General features: G+C 29.8%; 2 protein-coding genes across 2 annotated transcripts; both read left to right on the forward strand.

The window, feature by feature from the left end:
- Positions 1 to 7,645: 7,645 nt before the first annotated feature.
- On the forward strand, positions 7,646 to 9,857 carry LOC133677105 (WAT1-related protein At5g07050-like). The gene is made up of 7 exons (XM_062098937.1): positions 7,646 to 7,981; positions 8,085 to 8,147; positions 8,258 to 8,374; positions 8,482 to 8,722; positions 8,814 to 8,972; positions 9,062 to 9,213; positions 9,314 to 9,857. The coding sequence occupies exons 1-7, from the start codon at positions 7,779 to 7,781 to the stop codon at positions 9,585 to 9,587; spliced, it is 1,209 nt and encodes a 402-aa protein (XP_061954921.1). The 5' UTR covers positions 7,646 to 7,778; the 3' UTR covers positions 9,588 to 9,857.
- Positions 9,858 to 19,877: 10,020 nt separating this feature from the next.
- LOC133677033 (L-type lectin-domain containing receptor kinase IX.2-like) lies at positions 19,878 to 21,093 on the forward strand. The gene has a single exon (XM_062098864.1). The coding sequence runs from the start codon at positions 20,008 to 20,010 to the stop codon at positions 20,905 to 20,907; it is 900 nt and encodes a 299-aa protein (XP_061954848.1). The 5' UTR covers positions 19,878 to 20,007; the 3' UTR covers positions 20,908 to 21,093.
- Positions 21,094 to 22,553: the final 1,460 nt, after the last annotated feature.

The following is a 22,553-nucleotide window of genomic DNA, read 5'->3' on the forward strand; positions in this document are numbered from 1 at the left end:
AGATCTTTTCTTTCGTGGTGGATCCTCTCGACAGTCCAGCTAGCTACCAACAAAAACCTCCACAAAACTTGTCCACAAGATTCGAAAACTTCAGAACCAATCGATTGGGGTTCAACTACAATGATATCGTGTTTTTTAAGGCATCGATGGTTACATGCACCGAGTGTACCATTATTTAACCGGCCGGTCCGGTCACAGTTTAGTTGATTACTAAACCAAAGTGTTCCATTCTATACTTTATATATTATTTTTATTTATTTAATATAAGACATATACACAAACACTCAAACGATTAAGGAATAAGATATTTTATTAGAGATCAGATGTATACAAATGAATGGACATCGCTTTTAACTCGAAAATCCAGACTACTAAGTTACACGTATTAATGCATATTTTTTCTACGTGCACCTATCTCAACATGTTAATATGCACTCTGTTCTAAGACTTTCTTGTATTATAGGTTAGTATTAACATCCATACTTTATCCAAAGTTTCCTTTTCAATACAAAGAAGATGCATGTTCGGATCTAAAACCTTTTAAGGACTCAGTAATCGACTCTGTCATATATAATCGCCTATACACAGGCGTGCCTCTCTCTCTCTCTCTCTCTGTTTATATAACAAGGATTGAAAATGAAAAACTTTTTCAGTGAAGTAAACGTGAATGAAAGACCAATAACACAAAACGCTTTAATTACCTTTAGAGTTCACAATCTATGGTTTCCTTTGATCACCATGTTAATGTAGGACACTCTCTGACACATTGAATAGAAGCCCAACTAATCATGTCTCCCGGGCAAAGTTATTTTCCTGTAATTTCCCAGGCAATTTTTCAAGAGCCCCTCGATCGATCCTCAATTATATATGATGATCATCGGACAATTCTCAGTTGAATATCACTGCAGTTTTCTTGCACCAGTTTTTGTCGGTCCAACGTAGCAAGAAGTGACAAAACGTCTTTGCGATGACTGGGAGGTGATTAGATGCCCATTAAGATGATTTGGTGCTCCACTTAATTTACCTCATTGATCATTGCCACACTTTTTTTTTATTTTTTTATATGGGTGTTCGAATTAACTTGTATATATTTTAATTAATTTTATAGATTTTAAAATTAAAAATCAGTAAGTATTTAATGATTCTAAAATTTATAAAATTTAAATTAATAATTTTTTAAAAAATAAATCTAAAATTTCACCCGTGAGCTATGCTCATCGTGGTTATTCGATGGGATGCTGGGACTTGCATGACGGTAATGAGGGTATTTTTAACATTTCACCTGTAGCTAGCGCAAATAGTTGCCGAGGAGCCCTTGATTTTGTGGTATTCAAAACTGAAACGATACTGCTCAAAATGGTGGTCGTCTCTGTTCCCCTGGCCCTGATTGGACCCCATGAAACCACCAAGGGACCTAAAGTGAATGGTACAATCTGTCACAATTTAATCCAACTCAATGAGAATATATATATATATATATATATATATATATATATATATATATTATTTTAATTCCTATATTTTTAAAACTTGATCAAATAAAAATTTTTAAAATTAATTTTATGAGATCAAATCTCTACCTTAATTAAAATATCTAAATGATACCACACATATATTTAACATATAATATGCATACTTAAAACTTATCCTTAATTTAAAATATGGTTTATATTGAGAAAGAATCATTAAATATAAGAAGACCACAATAAATTAAAATATTAAAATCACAAAGTTTAGTGTCCTAAGAACAACAACTTTTAAAGTTTTATGCTGTTATAAAGATATAATCATCAATTAATAAAGCAAATACATTTATACTTGATAATATAAATTAATGCTGACACTCGAACGTGATCTAGTGGTTGACTTATAATAAAATATAAAATAATTTATTTAATGACCTCCATTAGTTTAAATTATGTCTTTGCATATAATTTTTAATTTGATATATTCCATTATTTTTTTATTTTATAACTTTTTTTTATATTTTCAAGTATAAATAATGCGTGTGGTGTCATTTAGACCTTTTACTTGATTGTAGAAGATTTTATCTCATTAAATTATTAATAAAAGGTTATATTTGATTAAATATTAAGAGTTTAAGGACTGGAAAAAAAAAACTTATTAGATGATTCAATATTGAAACAAATAAAACCTAAAAAAAACCCTGAATTCCTCCTGCACCGGCGGGGATAAATTGAAATTAACCCAACAAAATCTAAAATTGACGTATATAGTTTAAGGGAAACTCAGAATGCTAAGCAACTTCAAGAAAATTACTATAATTCGATGTACAGACTTTTAGTGACACTTATCTGTTGACGCAACCAATTGTTCTAAATTCATATTTTTCGAAAAAATAACATTAAGGTATCATTTGTTTGACAGAAAATAATTTTTTGAAAATTATCAATTTTCAGTTAAAAAAAATTAGTTTAGTTTTCAGAAAAGTGTTTTTCTTTTTATTTTAAGTAGAAAACACTTTCTGGAAATTTTGAAAAATTTAGAAATGTCATATTATTTACTAATTATATCAAATTTGATCCATAAACTTTTGATTGCTATATATATTTTGTTTTGAATATTTTTTTCAATTTCATCCCTTAGATTTTGATTTTTATATTAACTTTGGTCTTTATTTTTATAATTATTATTTGCTTTTTCCTTATCATTTTTTAATTGAAATTTTTTATCTATTAAATTTGATCCTCGTTCTTTTGATTGTTACTTATTTTATTTGAAATAATTTATGAAATGGTAATTATTATTATTTTAATTTCTTCATCTTTCAATTTTTTTTTGTTAAATTTGATCTCTATTATTTTGATTATTATTTATTTTATTTGAGATAATTTATGAAATTATATTTTTTTTCAATTTCATTCTCATTCAACTTTTTAATTTGTAAGATTTGTTCCTCATTATTTTAATAAACTTGAAAAAAATAAAACATTAATAAGTTATTTTCCAGTTCATTTTCTATGACATAACCAAACACTGGAAAGTGTTTTCCAACTTATTTTTCATTACACTACCAAACATCGAAAAATAATTCACTTTTTTAAAATTTATTTTTTTAAAAAAAATACTTTCTAGTAAACAAACGGGCCTTTAAGGGGTATTATTTATTTCTAAGTATATAATATTAAAAAAAATCATTTCTTCCTAATTATTTGTGGAGTATAACATAGTAAATCTCCTATATGATTCGAATCCTGAAATATCTTTAAGAATTAAATCAATAAAAAATCTGCAGTGTATAAAATAAATAAAAGAAAACGCACAAATTAAAGAATCAATGTTGCAGTTACATCAGCAAAATTCATGACATGCACTCTTTACGTGCGGCGAATTGATGACCAGATACAATTGTGATGGAAGAGTGAATTATATGCATCATCATTCCATACTCATAAAACCATTAAAGTAAGTTTTAGAGAATTAAAGAAATATTATATTCAAATTTCTCCATCTTTGAATCTTTAATTGTTCTAAACAGTTATAAAATAACATAAATTATATCTTGAAACTTAACCTAACAGCTTAAATTATTGGATTAAGATGGTTTTTTAACATGATATTAGAACCTTGATGACTAAGCAGTCACGAGTTCGAATCTCACTCTCTCCATTTATTTTATAAAAATTAAACATAAGGTAACATTGGTCTGTACAAATTTCAAATTTAAAAAGCTTTCACTTGAGGGGGTATATTAAAGAATAATATAAATCATCTCTTGAGACCTCACCTAACAACTTAAACTATTAGATTAAGATAATTCTTTAACATAAATAAACTTATCTATAAAAATATTAAAAATACATATCAAAATTAAATTTAAACTCGTAATCAAGCAGTAAGGAGTTGATTTAAAATACAAGAATGTTCGTGGTTCAAATTCTATCTTTTATATTTTCAACTTACATGCAAGTATGCGAATTGATGGGTTGTTCCTCATGGCTTGGCTATTAGAAGTTGCTACTCTGGTTACAGGAGATAAAAAAATATCAAATTAAATTATTATTATTATTATTATTTGGAATATGTTAGGTTGAAATTCCCTATCTACATGATCACAGTAGCACATGTTCCAGAATTCACATCACAATTAAAAACCTAAACAAAAGAAAACCTATATAGTTAATATCATGCATGTAGGAGTATATATGTGTTTAGCCTTTCCGTATAGATCGAGGCTCAAGCACCTTTTCTCAGTACACTACGTATATATATATATCATGGAGAAGGAATCTTCAATTAGATCGATCATATAAAGGAATATCCGATAATATATGCTAGATTATATGATAACACCTCAATGGTTGATATATTATACATATAACTAAACAGTGTGGAGAATTTATTGTTTCCCTACACATAAAACACTGTGGATTACAACAGTAATCCACAGTGATTTTTTTTTTTTTTTTACTTTTCTTTTTTTTTCAACTTTCTTTTTTTTTCTTATTTTTTATTTATTTTTTTTTCAAAATTATTTTTGTTGATTTTACCTTTTAAATATTGACCTGGTTAAAATTTTTGGTTTGTAATTTTTTTCTTTAAAATACTATGGATTGCTGTGATATTTTTCCACTTAGTTTTTCTATTTTATTTCTTTATTTTTTTTTCAACTTTCTTATTTTTTCTTTTTTTTCATTTATTTTTTTTTCAAAATTATTTTTGTTGATTTTACCTTTTAAATATTGACATGGTTAAAATTTTTGTTTTGTAATTTTTTTCTTTTAAATACTATGGATTGTTGTGATGTTTTTCCACTTAGTTTTTCTATTTTATTTCTTTATTTTTCAAAATTATATTTGTCGATTTTTTTTTAATATTGAGCTGATTGAGAATTTGGTTTTATAATTTTTTTCTTTAAAACATTATTGATTGCTACAGTGTTTCTCTGCATGATTTTTTTTCTCCAAAATTATCTTTTTTTATTTTATTTTTTAATATTGAGCTGGTTAAAAATTACAGTTACAATATATGAGGAAAGCACTATAACGTTTTTTGAAAATTACTATTCATTGCTACAGTGTTTTTTCCTACATGGTTATTTTTATAATTTTTTTCAAATTATCCTTTTCAATTTTATTTTTTTAATATTAAGTTGTTTGTGAATTACAATTACAAGTTATTACAAATAAGGCAAAATCATGTGGGGAAGCACCGTAGCTTTCATCACAAAACACTGTGAATTGCTACAGTGTTTCCAACATGATTTTTTTTCCTTTTTTTGGTGTTTGTTTTGTTATTTTTTTTTCTTAAATTGTCTCTGTCAATTTTTTTTTTAATATTGAGCTGATTAAGAATTTATCTTTATAATTTTTCTCTTTAAAACACTGTGAATTGTTGCAGTGTTTTTCCATGTGATTTTTTTATGATTTTTTTCAAAATTATCTTTGTCGATTTTTTTTTAATATTGAGTTGGTTAAGAATTATAATTACAATAAAACTAAATCATATGAGGAAAGAGTTGTAGTTTTTCTCACAAAACACTGTGGATTGCTACAATATTTCTCTAAATGGTTTTTTCTTTTATTTTATTGGGAAAAACGTTATAGTTTTCCTCACAAAACATTGTCAATTGCTACAATGTTTTTTGTCATGGGTTTTTTTCCTTCCAAAATTATCTTTGTTGGTTTTTTTTTAATATTAAGTTGGTAGAGAATTTAGCTTTGTAATTTTTTTTTCTTTTATTAACTGAAAAGCTAAATCATGTGGCGAAAGCACTGTATCTTTCCTCACAAAACACTGTAAATTACTACAAATTATTTTGTTCAGTCTCTAAGTTTTGGATCACCAACACAACTTTTTTTTTCGTCATGAAATATTTGCTCCATCATGCCTTTAATTTCTATTACTTATCTAGCGCTGGTTCACAATTATAACACTATCAAATACATTTGTTTTATAAGCCCGCGGTAGCGCGCGGGCATGTCATCTCGTATATATATATATAATTTCTCATACGTACATAATTAAATAATTAAGCAATTATAATTGCTTTCCCTGTAAATTGTTGATCTCCGAATTTTTCCTCACTGCCAATGATATTGTCAAATTAATTTTTATATATTGAATTATACTCATGTATTTGACCTGGTTAAGAACAGATAATTTATATCAAAATTAGGAAATTAATTCATGAAAAAAAATCTTAATAATTTGATTCTTATTAATGGAAAAAGATACATATATTTCCTTGAATTCAACTTGAAAAACGAAGAAAATCTAGATGACAGTACATTTCCATAACTGGAAATTTGAACAACAAACGAAGGGAAGTGTTTCATGATAAGTGATTAAACATTACTGTACTATAATTTCTCAGTTTACTTTACGCAAAATTCTTGATTCTTCCATGAAAAGACTGAAACGGACGGTGTGCAAGCCTCAAAATCCATATTATCTTCGTACATTCTCTTTTTGTTAAGTGATCCGTAAAATATGAACTCTACGTACGTATAATATAAGGGAAAATGCATTGCCAACTTTTTTCTTTATTCTACCCAATGAGAAACGCAAACACCCAACTTTACAAAGTGAGTTGTGTCCACCATCGATCAGCAGTAAGTATTGGACCTTGCGAATGACAATGGATACTTGACAGAAATCCCTTGAAGTTCATATTAAAAAACTTGTGAAAGTATAGTTTTTTTTTTTAATTTAACGTGGATGTTCTGGTTTTGCTTGCGCGCACCTCAACTAATCCCACGAGCCCTGAAGTTAACGACCATGTAAGCCTTTAGTGGTTATCAATGAGCAACCACATGACTTGAATATCCTGAGACTACAGAGAAAGCAAACCTCTTAGTCCCAAACTTTTATCACTGAACCACCACCTAGATGATTCTTGTGAAAGTATAGTTAATTGCATTAATGATTGAATCATCAAAAATAAAATTCAATCATTTTTCACATTTTCATGATGCATAAATCCATAAAAGATAGCTAGCATGTTAGTGGCAGATCAGTTCTAGACTAAGAATCATTTTATGAGTGGAGTTAATTAAATAGTGTAGTTAGGCACATTGAGCATCTCTTCATATTAATTAATGACTCTACAATAAGGTCTTTGCTAAAAATATGCTCATGAGAAAAAAGATAAATTATTGGGTATTTTATCCGCTTTGAATAAGAGTTGCTGGAAATGAACAGCTAGCTAAGCATACACAGTAGGCATTAATTACCACTTAACTACTGTTCCAACGGATTGATGAAGATGAATGTTTCGCAATGCCGCGTAGATCGGCCGAGCATGTCGAACCCAACAAGCGTGGAGGGGCCACCACTGCCCACCACAACCATCTATTACTTTTCCCGGCCCCTCCATTGGCATCAGCATGCACCAAACTAAACTCTGTTTTGTTTAGCTCTAAACTCGTTTACCACCAAGGAAAACCAATGGGGATCCCACTTATCATCAAGCCTTCCCATTTGCTGCCACGTGGAGCCACATCAACAGGATGTAGCTAATCAGAATATTCGACGAGATCCACCATAGGGCAAATTAATGCAACACGCGTGTGAGAGTGTGAGATTCTCACAGGCTTGAGACTCTCTATTATATTACATCATCACACTCTCACTATTTTGGATAGAAGCCTTCACACCCCAAGTGCCTATATATAGTGGCCTTGCTAGCCATTTTTACTTAGGAAACACATACAAGCAACTAGAACTTGAAGTCTGGTGCTCCTGATCTCTTTTTCCTCCTTTCCTTCTCTTCTTCTCATTAATTACCAAACCTTAAGTTAGGATCCAACAAAAAAATGGAGGGGAATGGTTATTCTGGAAGCTTTTTTCAAAGGAGCAAGCCTTACATAGCCATGATATCATTGCAATTTGGCTATGCTGGCATGAACATCATCACCAAGGTTTCTCTTAATCGAGGGATGAGTCATTATGTTCTAGTGGTGTATAGGCATGCCTTTGCTACTGCTGTTATTGCTCCTTTTGCCATTATTCTTGAGAGGTACACAAATATGGTAGCATGATTCAAGAGAGTGCTAGCTTTTATTAATCTTTCTTGGTAGTGAGCTTTATTAATCTTTTCTGGTTTTCTTTATTGGGTTCAGGAAAGTAAGACCAAAGATTACATTTCCCATTTTCATGCAAATGTTTGTGCTGGGTCTTCTTGGGTTAGTATTTTCTCTTTGGCATGACATGGTTCTAAACTTTTGGAAGATATTGAAGCAAGGATGACAAGTAAATCTTAACTTCTTTCTTTTGTCTTTTCTTGGTCTAACAGGCCTGTGATTGATCAAAACTTTTACTATGCTGGGTTGAAATTCACTTCTCCTACCTTTTCATGTGCCATGAGTAACATGCTGCCTGCAATGACATTTGTCATGGCAGTTCTTTGCAGGTACTATAATCAACACTCTGATAACTCTGTATCTCTTCTCTTCGTTGCTTTATCATGAGTGACTAACTGATGTACTTGTTTGGTGGGCTTGTACCAAAAATATACAGGATGGAGATAGTGGACATAAAGAAAGTTAGATGCCAAGCAAAGGTGATTGGTACTATAGTAACTGTGGCTGGAGCCATGTTGATGACATTGTACAAAGGTAATGTCATCCATTTGATCTGGTCTGAGCATGTCCACACCCATTCATCTTCTGTTCCTGAAACTTCTAACAAGGATTGGATTAAGGGTTCCATTCTTCTCATCATTGCTACATTTGCTTGGGCTTCATTCTTCATTCTTCAGGTAAATAATAGAATGACTAGTATAACTTTAGTTGTGGATTTGAAAAAAAGGAGTTCGAGCACTTGACTTTTTGCTACTACTTATTTTACAGACAGTGACACTTACGCGGTACTCAGCTCACCTTTCACTTACAGCAATCGTGTGCTTTTTGGGCACACTACAGTCCATAGCTGTCACCTTTGTGATGGAACACAAGCCTTCTGCTTGGACCATTGGCTGGGACATGAATCTTCTTGCTGCTGCCTATGCTGTGAGTCTCTCTCTCTCTCTACAAACTCAAAGGTTCAAATATGTATTAGCAATAGTAAAGGGACTAATAAGTGTAATTTTCATGTACAGGGAATTGTGTCATCAAGCATTTCATACTATGTTCAAGGACTTGTCATGCAAAAAACAGGGCCTGTCTTCGTTACTGCTTTCAGCCCTTTGATGATGATCATAGTTGCAATCATGGGCTCTTTCATTTTGGCTGAGAATATTTATGTTGGAGGGTAATTTCTTACGTCCTCCACACCAAAAAAAAAAAAATAGTCTGCCTTTTTTACATTTGGATTTACCACACTGATTAATAATTTCTTTTTGGATTTACAGTGTTCTTGGTGCTATATTAATTGTAGCTGGACTCTATGCTGTTCTATGGGGCAAGCACAAGGAACAAAAAGAAAAAGAAGCTGAAATTATCCCGGAACCAATTAAAGAAAATGGAGAGAATGGTGACACAACAGGAATGATCCAGGACATTGAAGCTAACAATTGCACCGGGAAGCAAAGGAATCAAGCTAACAATGTTACTGTGCCGTCCGTGGCTATTACTGTTCCAACTTCACAGGCTCCCATGATAGCCAGGGAAGCACCAAGAGCATAATTAGCTTAGGAGAGAAATGATAAAGACAGAAATAATAGAGGGTTGGTCATGGAAGCTTGGAAGGGAAAGGAAAATAAGCTTCTTTTTTATTTTTTGTAATTCCAACCTTACTATTTTTACCCCTTTTTTGCCTTTGTTTTTTACTTTTTTGTTTTGTGGGAGATAAAATTATGGGACTCACAATCTTCCATATGTAACTCATGTGAGCTGATATTCTGTTGATGAAAAGCTAATGAGAGAATGCAGAATCTTCCTTTTTGGATTTTATAATTATCGTGTGTCCTGCCTAAACTCCAAATCGATTTAAAATTCCTGGAAATTTTGTTCCACATGTAATAGAATTGACGATGACGTCCGAGGCAGATTCCACTCACTAATGTGCATGTGGCTGACTTTTTTCTTGCAGTTTCCATCATGTCATTTCTTATGAATAGGGTGGGAATTTGACACGCCATTCAATGTTGAAGTATTCGTTCCTAACAATTCACTTTCACCATTGCATGATATTCGTTTCTTTGATCACTCTTGCTCCCACTGGCATTGACAAATCAAGTATATAGTGATGGAAGCACACATCTATCTTATTCCTTTGAAACTTCAATCTGTGTGTTGAGGATCATATATAGTTGATTACAGATCAAGTAATCCTGTTGCTTATATGTACGTGGCATTGTTAATTTCTCTGCCTGCATTGATTTGGTGAAATCATAACTATATATATGGTATGATTAAAATTAAGAAAAAAAAATATGTTTCAACAAAGAGGGACTACCAAGTTTACTAGCCTGACATGACAAAAATGGTTCAAGCACCACCATAAAAGCCAGACATGTCTGCAGATGATATCCTTGGCCATATGGAGCTAGTTTTGTTACCTAGGGAACAATTTCCAGCTCTGCTGTACGATTGTCTATTGGCCTCATTTACAAATTTTAGCTGCAATCAATCTCCATTGCAGCTGTAGTTCAAAAAAATCTCCTTCAACTGGTATGATGTGAAAATAATCATCCAAGCAAAAAATATTGAAATAGATTAATGAAAAGGCAGATAAAAATTCCAGGGAAAAAAATACTATAATATTTAAGCGATTATCATTGAACAAAAATGATAGTGATCATATCACCAAGAAAGAGAGGAAATCTGATATAGATTCCTTTTCATCCAAGTAACAGATAATACAACTATCGTTGAGCATCAGTTGCCAAATTAAAGTTTCCAGGATAATTAAGAAAAGTAATAGAATAAATTGTTTCCTCACACTTTTTGTATATATCTAATGAAAAATAGCCCAGATGGAAATGGTAGAAACGAATATTTTGTGCTGATTAGCTCTTCAAAAATTAATTAAATGTCCAAGATTTAAAAAAGGGCAAAGAACATAATTGTCCCTCATCTATCAAGTGATTCTCAAGTGGGCCTCCAAACAAAACAAATTCCCAATTGAACCCTCCTATAAAACATCTCCCAATTAACCTCCATCAACATTTTATGGGAGGAAAAATGTTAAGACAAAGGGTTAATTTAATAGGGTCGTGTCCAATAAATGGGCCGGGGACCCAATTTGGAATTATTTTTTTGTTTGGGGACTCAAATTGGGTTATCATTCTTCCACACCTTCAATATGATTGTCATTAATTCTTGTTAATTTAATCCGGGATATATATTTTTACTCGAAATTCATTTCTCTTCCAATGGATAACTCGGGAGAGAATATAATGTCGAAATTTTGCACAAAATGATCAGACACAAAGTGATGCAGACAATGACTTGATAGTTTGGAATCCAGTGAACATAGCATCAAAATATGTATGCATTTTGAAACTAGACATGCCTATACTACGTGCAAATGTTCTGATTCCTAGTTCCTAGTTTCTATTTTGAGTACCATTGAGTGCTAAAGTTGTTGTGCTCTCACTTGTTAGGATAATATCACCACCTCTTCATTTTCCACTTTGATCATCTCCTCCGTAACTTCAGATATATATATATATATATATATATATTCGAATAAAAATCATCCATCACCTCTTACAATCTCGAGTTGTTGCCGTCCTAAGATTGATGTAATGCATACCAGGTTGATTCTCATTTATTAGGCTAGCTCATGTCCTCTAGGATTTGCTATAAACCTGTGGAATAATATTGAAAAGTTGCATTAATTTTGCATTATTTAATTGGAATCTCACATTGAGATTTTCATGTTTTTTTTTTAACCAATGAGACAAAACGGTACTTCATATTCAAAGGGAGTTTTAATTAGAAATTGTAAAGAAAATTAAGATAAATTGAGATACCAAGGTCAAGTTTTTCCTATTTTTTAAAATCTCCAAAAGGGTTAAAAAGCCACTAATTGTTGGTTTCTCCATTAGAAATTAAGCTGAGTGGAAGATTAGGTATCAATGGATGATCAAGGACAGAAAATCTCGAGCTTAATCTAGACTTTCTCCGTTAGAAATTAAGCTGAGTGGAAGATTAGGTATCAATGGATGATAAAGGACAGAAAGTTTTTGAGCTTAATCTAGACACTCCTTAGCAATATGGTTCATAGCCTTTCACATGCAAATCCTGATAATATGCCAAAATCCACCAGGGAAAGAAAGAGATTAGTAGTAGTGTTGCAAGATTGAAATATTATAAGAACAGCGGTCTCAATGCGTCCAAGTGGATGTATTATTGTGCTAGTTTTTTCTTTTCCTGTAAAAATTCTTAGTCATAATTTCACTTACAAATAGCCCGGAAGGTGGACTCATGACAAGAAAGTAAAATTCTTCTCCTTTTGGGCTATTTTTTTTATAAGAAATCCGTGTTATATACGGTTTTATTCATATAACTAAATTCAAGATTTTGTCTAGACATTGATTTCATTTTGTCATGATTTATCGTCATTAAAGTAAAATCACATTTACTTTCAGCAAACTGCGTTGTGATGATCTCTATTCCGTCGGCCTCGATATTTCTCACATAGACAGCTTGGAATCAAAATAAAAAAAAATTAATTTTTGAGATATAACTCAATTAATTAAATTTTAGATTTATTTTTTAAAAGTTATCAATTCAAATCTTATAAATTTCAAGTTGAAAAATTATATGACTCTATAAAATTAATCGAGGTAAATATTATTTCATATATTTATATTAATAAAAAAAATAATTAAAATTATTTGGTTAGGACGTGTGTTAGTAACTAACGAAGTAATCATTGTCAAGCAAGGCTGCTTAATTCGACAGTAATTTATGATTATTTTATAATTATTTATTTATTTTGATTGGTAACAGAAGCAATTATTTTCCAAATTGGATAATGACTAAAGCTGTGATATATACCACTTGAAAATTGTTGTGTTGCATGGAAATCACTAGCACTGAAAATGATTATTCAACATCGATTCTCCACATAATTTTTGTTGCCTGCATCTGCCCTTTTGTTTGGTTTCTAAGCACTCTTCGAAGTCCCTTTGTCCTCTAGCAAGGGGACACTCAACAAGGCCCAAGATCAATCTTATATTAAAATATCAATCCCCACTAAGTTTTATTGTATATTTTTCTTCAGTGCAATAATTCCCATATAATGGTTTCTGCCATCACCTAAGTGTAACTGAGATCTTGATCCCGAGATTAATTTATTTTGCAGACTCGCCACTAAACATTCAAGATTGAGAGAGGAGTACTTGAGCATCCAATATTAATATATTTATGCTCCAACTCATCTTGTCGATCACAAAATAATTAGGCATCCATCAAAAAGGAAAAAAAAAAAAGAAGAAGAAAATCTACTTAGGGATCCATGATAAAACATTTGTCATAAAATTGATTCAAGTTTTTGATTTAATCAAGATTTTGAAGAATTACATATAATATAAATAGAATCTATCAATTAAATTTTTTAATTTTTAATTAAATTATTTTTTTAATCAATTTTATAACAAATTTTTAATTTAATTTAAAATTATTTCTAAACCAAATATTATTTATAACTTTTTTCATGAGACAAATTTTAAAAGAAAATTCATGTATAGGCCAATTCAATTATTTTCTATAGAAAGGAAAGGAAACTCGGAAGAACTTTTCCAATTCAATTCAAACCAAAGGGCTCGGACTAGGTTGAGCCAGTTGACGAAAAGGAAGCCTAAATGAGATCAGAAGCTTTTAGCAGGCTCTAAGAGATTCAATTCGGCTCAGTCTAAAAAGGCTGGAAAGTATCTTGATATTTAGCCCATGCCAAGATCGAAATGGTATCGATTGTTCAATGGAGCTCGAGGACAAAAATCAGAATCCAATTTCCAAAGACTTGTCCTTGAAGTCTTCTTTGGAAAATGAAGCCCAAAACTAAAATTCGGGATTGCCGAAAAGAAAAATCAGAATCCGAGTATTAACTATAATTATAGAATTGTGAAGGAAGTTAAAGAAAGGAGATTAAAGATGTTTACAAGTTACTGCTAGGATTAACTTGGAAAAAAAATATCAATTACATAAGAAAAGATAAAAAAAATATATAAAAATTTAAAAAATAAAGATTAAAATTAAAATATAAAATAAATTTTATTTATGATTGAAAAGCAAAAATACTTAAAAAACGAGCCAAAAAAATCAAATTAAATTGAATGGTAAAATTGAAAAGAAAAATTTATTTAACAAAAGGCCCCCAAAAAATTAAAAGAACGAGGACCAAATAAAAAAAAATATTTGATAAATTGGGATTGGAGGATGAAATTGAAAATAAATAAAATTTCTATAAATATCCCAGAAAAAAAATTAAAAATTAAAATAATGAGAAATGAAATTGAAATGCTAACAACAAAGATATTTTAATTTATAATATTAGTGTAGAAGATTCAAAGTTTTATCAATGTTTTATTGTCTTTAAATTTTTTATGCAGTAGTTTTGAATTATATATATTATGAAATATATAAATAAAAGACTCGATTGGGTGTTGGGTCTTGCAGGGTGCAGAATCTAAATTAGCTTTGAGTCCGGCACCACATGGGACCTAATTGGGTGTTGGGTCTTGCCTGGTGCAAGACCTAAAATTCTCTGAAATTTCTTTGGGTCTTGTCAAGTGCAGATCCCTGTGGGTGTTGGGTCCTGACGTGTGCAGGATCCAAAAGGATTGTGGTCCTGAACACGGCTGGACCCAAAGGGATTGTGGGTCCTGTCTGTACAGGATCTAAAATCTAATTGGATCCTGATAATACATGACTTCAAATATTTTGGATCCTTCTCGGTAATATCAGATTTATTAGTATTTATTTTTTTGGTATGTTGCATGTGTTATGTTGTTATTAACAAATCTAAAGTTTAATTTCTTGAAATATAAGGTTTCGTTGATTAATAAGATAAATTTCGTGGATGTGTATTATATTGGCTGGTCGCAGGTAATTAAATCCAAATTTGTAATTTCAAAGTGCACTCATAATTTAGTTGAATCTTCACAATTTTTCTTCTTTCTTTTTAGAGCTTATCATTATTTTTATTTTGATTTTCAATGTTAAGAGAAGTAGATTAATCTTCATATAAATAAAAAATATAAATTATATAGAACTTTCTTCAACTATAGAGAGTCAAGTGTATTTATAAAAATATATTTATTAAATAGAAAGCTTGAGTAATAATAATAAAAAGACTAAATTACCCAAATAATTATCTATATTAAACGTAAGTTGTTGAACAAAACTCTAAAGTCAAAATCCAATATTAGTGTTAGTTGCACATTGTAGTGCTATTTTTTTTATTTAAAAAAAACTGAAAAAATATTAAATTATTTTTTAAAATGTTTTTTTTACTATTTTTTGATATATTAATGTTAAGAATTAAAAAATTAAGCTTTATTATCAACAACTTTAGAACTTACCTACCACCCTGAGCTAACACCCAATTAAATATTTTTTACTAAAATTCAATATCTTTAAACTCTTTTATTATTGCAAAAAACATCATCTTTTTTATTTTTGTTAAAAAGCTCTTACAATCATTGAATCAAACAAATTTTCCAGCAAATTGTCAGACAAGAACTGACTCAAAGATAACATCAATTGAAATCCTCGTCACAAGAAAAACTGGTTGTGGTGGGATGGGACCAGACTTTTCTATAGAAAGGAAAGGAAACTCAAAAAGAACTTTTCCAATTCAATTCAAACCAAAGGGCTTGGCTTTTATGCTTGGCAAAAACCTTCTTTTTCCTATTTCCTTTGGAAAATGTAAGCAATTGTGAATTTTCTATCATTATTTTGATATTTATAATTATAATTGATCATGAAAAAAAAAATCAATATCTAGGACAAAGTAAAAATCACACAAAAATTTTAAAAAATAAAAGCCAGGACAAGGTTTATCAATCAAATCACATAGGCTGGAATCTTCAGCAACCCAAAATATCTTGATATTTAGCCCATGCCAAGATCGAAATGGTATCGATTGTCCTGGTTTATCAATCGAGCTCGAGTAAATAAAAAATCAGAATTCAGATTCCAAAGACTTGTCCTTGAAATCTTCTTTGGAAAAAGAAGCCCAAAACTAAAATTCGGGATTGCTGAAAAGAAAAATCAGAATTAACTATCATTAGAATTGTGAATGAAGTTAAAGAAAGAAGATTAAAGATGTTTCGGAGTTACTGCTATGATTAACTTGGAAAAAAGAATATTAGTTACATAAGAAGATAAAAAAAAATAACAATTTAAAAAATAAAAAAATAAAATAAATTTTATTTATGATTGAAAGGAAAAAATAATTAAAAAAACCAAAAAAATAATCAAAAGAATAAAGATCAAAATTGAAATGAAAAATAAAAAAATTATTGAAGGGTGAAATTAAAAAGAAAAATTTATTTAACAAAAGCCCCTCCAAAAAAATCAAAAGAATGAGAACCAAATTAAAACAAAATAATATTTGGCAAATTGAGATTGGAGGATAAAATTAAAAATAAATAAATTTTTTATAAATATCCAAGAACAAAAATTAAAAATCAAAATAATGAGAAATGAAGTTGAAAAACTAACAACAAAGAAGGTTAAGTTATAATTTTCAAGGGAGAAAAAAAATAAAAATAAAAAAATAAAGAAAAATCCACCTGCGACAAACCAGACCGCCGCCACCTACATACATTACTGATTACACATACAATCAGTAAAAGGATGCGGGGAAACACATTTTTTAAGGTTTCAAACTACATGGTGAAAATGTATTTTTCAACACTGATCATTTTACCGTGCATTTAAAATAAGATAAAATTTATTTGTGACTAATCAATTTAGTAAAAACTAATGAATCATGTAAAAAGATCTAAATGCCTTTGATAGCTAGAATAATGATTTTTTTATAATGAGAAGGGAAAAATCATCATTTTATCGCTCCAATGAGCAATTTTCATGAGTTTATATCCACGCTGTTTTTACAAGTATTATCAACTCTTGTTAATATAAAAATAATGTATAAAGTCTAATAAATATTAAATATTGAATCCAACCACCTTAAATTGAATACAATTAAAAAAAAAAAAGAAGTAAAGAGTGTTTATCAACGGTATCTAATGTGTATTAAGATATGAATCTAATGGTTTCCTCTTCACTATTTTAATTGTTCAAGCTTCAGATTAATTCTATGTCATTTCAATCAAAGGCCATGGATACAAGTCAAGGGAGAGTATGGTGAGGAGAAGGTGGTTGTTGAGCATGAACTAGGTCAATTGCCTGTATAAATATTTGCCCGAACAATGTTAAATATCTACACCTTGATGTAAAGTAATGCCGCTGATCGCACCCTTGAGAGCCCCACACGGAGTGACTGAATTTATTTCAAAGTCCATGGTTTGTTCTTGACCACAAATTGATATTTCATTTGATTTGATGATCGAGCTAGTTCGTAGGCTTATTAATTTTATATATTTTTCTTTTATGATTAATTGAAATGAGTAATAAATAAATAAAAATACTAAAACAACTCAAATCTTTCATTTAAAATACACAACCCTTTCTATCAATACAACTTTATTTTCTTCACCCACCAAGTCTTGAGAGGCTCTCCCTTGTCTTTTTTTTTAAATTAAATTGAAAAATATGGTATCATAAATTTTAATTAGATCTTGCCACGTGTTTTGAGTATCCTGAAAAGTCACCATATGAATATTAAGTAAATTTAATTATTTTAATTAATATTCTACCTAAAACTTTATTTTATAATACAACTTATTGAGTGTTTTAATAAAATTAATTTATTGACTTGGTCTTTTTCTCTGTTACGCGGTTGTTCATTCCGAGTTTTATTTGATCTTCCTTCTTTAACAAGAAATGTTAAGAAAAAAACCGAGCAAGGCAAGTGAAAAAAAAAGAAAAAAAAAAAAGCAACCATAAATTAAATAAATAAAACACGAGAGGGGACCGAAGTTTACACATGATAACGCTTACAAAAGGATTTTATTACCAGCGTGTTTGGAAAAGTTGATGGATGTGTCTTTTTTTTAAAAATGATTTTTTTATTTAAGATTGTATTTTTAATATTTTTAATTATTTTAATATATTATATCAAAAATAAAAAAAATAATTTATATAATTTTTGAAAAAAATCACAATTACAACAACCATCAATCAAAATTTGCTCAAATCACTTGACATGTAATTATAATTGCAACAAAAGAATAGTAAGTGATGTTATTGCGGTGGTCAAGTCGTCATGTCATACACTTTTGAAATTACTATTATTATTTTATGCACCGACCAGGATAATATTTAGCATTCTTTTCTCATATATTAGTATTTACACCCTCGATAAATAGGGTTGGAGGTGATGTTATTTGATCCAGGAAAAGATTAATATACTTCAGAATTGACAAAAACAACTCTTTTAATTCAATAGAAAATACCACTTCAAAAAAAATTAATGTTCTCAATATATAGTTTTGATTTTCCAAGTTCAAATTCCTATAACACCATATTTTCTTTATATTATATTGGTGTAAATCTATATTTTTATCAATTTATATTAAAATTATATATGTGTAAGCACGTGTAAATCTCATTTATAATGTTTTTATAAAAAGTAATTTTTTAGAAATTATTTTCCAAACTTCTTAGCATTTATTTATCATTAAAAAAATTAGTTAATAAAAAATACTTTCCGAAAAAATTAACTTAATTTATTAGAAAGTATTTTTCTTTTATTTTGGAAGGAAAATATTTTTTATAAGTTGCAAAAAATTTAAAAATATCTTATTTTTAGTTGATTATATTAAAGTTGATCATTCATCTTTTGATTGCTATATATTTTATTCTGAGTTTTTTATTTCTCAATTTCTTCCTTTAAAATTTAATTTTTATATCAATTTTATTATTTATTATTTTAATTTATATTTGTTTTTCTCTTATTATTTTTTTAATTGTAATTTTGCATCTATCATGTTTGGTCTCCAATTTTTTATTGCTATTTATTTTAAAAATATTGTGATATATTATCAATAAGTTTTATTAAAAAAAATCCCATTAAAACCAAGTAATAATAGTAAATCACAATCAACAAGTAGCTTTCAAGAATTTTAAAATGGAAGAAAACTTTGTAAAAAGCTCTCTTGACTGGTCTTTAGCGAACTCGGTTAAGGAGTCAACAACGACTTCCCCGACGAGTCATATGTCCATGAAAGCATCATCCCAACAACCATCCGATCGAACTCTTGCCGATCATATGGCCCGTTCTCATTGCCCTGCGTGCGTTTGAGAACCATGCCTTGAGCAAAAAGTTAATGACTTTTGAAATTTGTTTTCCTTGATTTACAAGCAGAACCCTTAAGACGAGAGTTTTTCTCGAGTGGGAAGAGGATTAATTACATTATATTCGGAAAGATTCCCATGGCACGATATCATGATTAATGCCCTTTGTCATAAAAATCATCAAGAAATTGAAATTATAATGCGATTCTGAAATTATAACCTTCTCTTCTTCTTCATCTTTTTCTCTCAAAACATCCTTCCATGTGTTCTGAAAAATAATTAATTTTATACATCAAATATTGTTTAACAATTTTAAATACTCCATCCATATAGAGTAGTTCTTCTAGAACTAAGCTTATAGAATTATTTAAAAAATCAAGTTCAATTCAACAATCACATAGTCACATAGAAAGTAATAATCTTTTATTGTCACTGTAATGGTTTATTCCTCCTGTAGTCAAAGATTCTCAATGCAGCTCCAAAACTACAAAAAAAAACATATTGCATCAACTCATTGTGAAGTGGGGCAAAGGCGTGGCTAGAAAGTTTAAATTAATTTTACGCGTTAGCCTCTCCTTATAAAGCTAATCAACGAGAGGCAACATGTTCAAGCCATAGTTTTGTGGAAGTATATTGTAAACACTCATTGTCATTCATCTATTTCACGACAAACTTTCTCTTCTAGCCATATTTCTTTCGAGATCAAGCCCCTCTCTGTAATTTCTACATGGATGGAAATTGCACTAGCCCTCGAAAGTTTTCGTACCAAACATTGGCTTGTGCCACTAATAATTTCTCAGAGAAAGACAAACTTGGGGAAGGAGCAACTTGTTCAGTTTTTAAGGGATTCTTAAGGGAGCTGAGCTGCTCTGTGGCGGTGAAGAGGATATTATTTGGTTCTAAATATGGCATGGAGTCATACCTGCCAGAAGTGAAGGTCTTAACTAAACTGAAGCATGAAAATTTGGTCAATCTCGTTGGCTGGAGCTGCAACATGAAAGAACTTCTCATTGTTTACGAATTTGTTGCAAACAAGACCTTGGAATATCATCTTTTCAAGGAAACAGTCTTCCTGACATGGGGTCAAAGAAAGACCATCGCTTGGGGCTTGGCTTCAGCATTGCTTTACATACACGAAGAATGTGAGCAATCTGTTCTACATTGTGATATCAAATTAGACAATATCTTGCTGGATTCAAATTTCAACCCCAAACTCTGTGATTTTGGCCTGGCAAGACCTGTGGAACATGTGCAAGAATCAGGTTATCCTACTGTTTTGACTGGGGCGCCAGGGTACCTGGCACCTGAGTGTAAGAAAAGTGGGAAGGCTTCGAAGGAATCGGATATTTACAGCTTTGGCGTGGTGGTTTTGCAAATGGCTTGTGGAAAGCCAGCTGTGGAACAATTTCAAGAAAACGGTATGAAATTTGAGCTCAAGCTGGTGGATGGGGTCTTGGAGAAAATTGAAGGAGGAGAAAATGTTTCTGCTGTTGCTGATCCACGTTTAGGCCTAAGTTATGATGAGAAGGAGATGGAACAATTGATTGTTGTTGGGCTTTCTTGTGCTAATCCAAACCCATATGATCGCCCTTCAATTTGGGAGGTCATCAATATGTTAAAATGCTGAAGAACAATTGCCCCTATCACCAACAGTGATGCCGGTCCTGCTGCTAGATTTTGATGATTTTAGTGATTTTTCTCTTTGTTTTTTAATAGAACATGGTGATGAAAAATCTTATGCTTAAATAAAGCTTTGGATCAATGCAATGCGTCATGTGAATTGAAAAATATCTAAGGTAGTTTTAATTATTAATGAGATCTGTTCTCTATTTCCCCTTATTTAATTAGTTCAAGTATTGTATTGACATATAAGAAAAATATTTTCTTAAATGCATCAGATCAATAAGAAAAATACATTTTTAAAATTATTCATAAGAAATTTTAAATATCAATAAAAATACTAAATAAACGGAAAATATTCTTTTTATTAAAAAAATCATATAAAAATGGGTTAAAAAATTCATATAACAAAAATTATTAGTTATTAAACATGCAATGAGGTAGGTATCACTTGATCCAAGACTTGGTTCCTGAATTAGATATATTAATTAAGGTTAATTTAAATTAAATTTTTTTAAAAATCAAAATAATAATATTTTAATTTAAAAAAAATTACGAGTTTTGACCATATCATATCATAACCTGAGTTTTTTACTTAATCACACTATATTAACTTTCAAGTTATTTTTAAAAATTCAATCTAAGTAAAGTTTCAAATTTTAATTAATCTGTGAAGTTCATCGAGTTTATGGGCAAATTTCATAGATCTTTAAAGTGCATCATACAAAAATAAAAATAAAAAGATAGGCAATTCCGTGGAATCTCTCTAGCGAGAGACTCTAAGGCCATGATCCCATTCTATTTCTCTTTCATGAACAACAAATAAATATCAACGAATCTACCAGGAAAAAGAGTAAAATTTTCATAAGGCCTTAATTTTATAGAGAAAAAAGAGGAAAATTAGCAATATTATAAATAAAATTAAAAGACATAGTATTTCAATATGGATTGTGCATAATATAATTCATAGTAAAATAAATGATATCTCCCTTAAAAAATCAAATAGTTAAACAAATACTTTGGAGTAATTTTATATTTTAAGTTGTTTATTGTATAATATAATTCTTCATATATCCTTAAAAAAAAACAAAGATAATGTTGGAGGGGTTTTTTTTAAACTTCATATTTTTTTATATAGTTTAATTACCTCATAGCTTTTGGGGTCAACTTTCTTTTTCCTGAGATAAATGAGTATTTTTGATTTGTTGACCTCAGTTTTATTGCAATTATCATGTGGGGTCAGATGTATTATGGTTTTTTTATAGATAAATAATAAAAAAAAAACATGATTGGCACGTGCTTTGTAAGTGGCCTCCTAGCTGTTTGTCACCTTCAAGGATAACATCTAAACCGGTGTATCACCCTTTACATTATAGACTAGTGTATGCCAGCCATAAGGGCATATCTAAGCTCTGGCAATAATTTTTTTCATTCCCCTTTTTTCTCCTCTTTCCAACTTCAAAAGGTGTGTTGACATTGTAAAATTACAAAGTGGTTCTCAATATTTTAATTGTATTTAATTTGATTTAGTTGTTTTTTAATTTCATTCTTTGACATTTGATTTTTTATGTTTTTTTTTATCAAATTTGATCCTTATTCTTTTGATTTCTATTTATTTTACTTTTAATATTTTTTTATTGGATTTTATTTTTT

The sequence above is a fragment of the Populus nigra genome, chromosome 17 (genome assembly GCF_951802175.1).
Source record: "Populus nigra chromosome 17, ddPopNigr1.1, whole genome shotgun sequence".
NCBI classification, from domain to species: domain Eukaryota; kingdom Viridiplantae; phylum Streptophyta; class Magnoliopsida; order Malpighiales; family Salicaceae; genus Populus; species Populus nigra.